Source organism: Geospiza fortis, unplaced genomic scaffold (assembly GCF_000277835.1).
Source record: "Geospiza fortis unplaced genomic scaffold, GeoFor_1.0 scaffold190, whole genome shotgun sequence".
Lineage (NCBI taxonomy): Eukaryota > Metazoa > Chordata > Aves > Passeriformes > Thraupidae > Geospiza > Geospiza fortis.
In genome coordinates, this window is record NW_005054328.1 from 4677732 (window position 1) to 4678598 (window position 867).

Below are 867 nucleotides of genomic sequence, written 5' to 3' on the forward strand. Positions count from 1 at the left end.
AATCTCTAGTACATTTATCATGCATAAAGTTTAACACATGTATCACTTATAATACAATATATTTACTTCTACAAAAGCGTAAATACATTGCAGGTGGTTTTCTTTTTAGTTTGACATCATTCAGAGTCTTCAAGTATTGCAATATTCTTTCAGACTCCCACAAAAGGCCAAGTAATTAACCAGTAATCTCAAGAGTACTGTAAAGAAGGGAGTCAATTCTCGACAAGTTTAAATCTCTGAATTTCACACAAATGGGAAGCCAAGTTAAAGAGGGTAAGGTCCACCTACTTGAAGCACTAGAACCGCACTTGGAAAAATTTACAGTGCTTTTTATAACTAAAGGGAACATACAACTGAATTACATAGACACCCCTTACCAGCACAGATCAGACTACAGCCTCAAGCATTTCGCCAAAATGAAATAGTTATTCTGAATCTGAATTCAAAGTTCATATCAAAAAATTACTGTAGAGAAGTTCTGTGACAGAACTGGAGAAAGAACACTGTCTTGAATTATATTTTTAACTCTATCATCTTCCTCTTCTTGAGACCAAATTTCCTACACCATATTTTAACATGTACAGTGTATGAAGCACAACAGTGTCCTTAATTACATAAACATTACAGAACAGTCTACACTGCACATTAGGATGAGTATATCTACACTGTATATTAGGATGAGACATTTTCCTTATGACTTTTTAGTTTGCACAGAATCAAGCCAGCATTGTAACAAAAACCCCTCACTACACTTCAGAAAAGGAGTTACCTCATTGTCTGTTCCCACATCCAACATCACTGGTAGACAGTGATAAGGTTTTACTCCTCCACATGCTGTATAAAGTGCCAGTTTACCAACAGGAATGC

General features: G+C 35.5%; 1 protein-coding gene across 1 annotated transcript in view; it reads right to left on the bottom strand.

Moving 5' to 3' along the window:
* The window catches only part of ME1 (malic enzyme 1), a 155735-nt gene that overhangs the window by 89023 nt on the left and 65845 nt on the right, over positions 1-867 (bottom strand). Inside the window, exon 6 of the mRNA XM_031057147.1 lies at positions 770-867. Coding sequence (XP_030913007.1) covers positions 770-867 — 98 coding nt within the window. The remainder of the gene's footprint in view (positions 1-769) is intronic.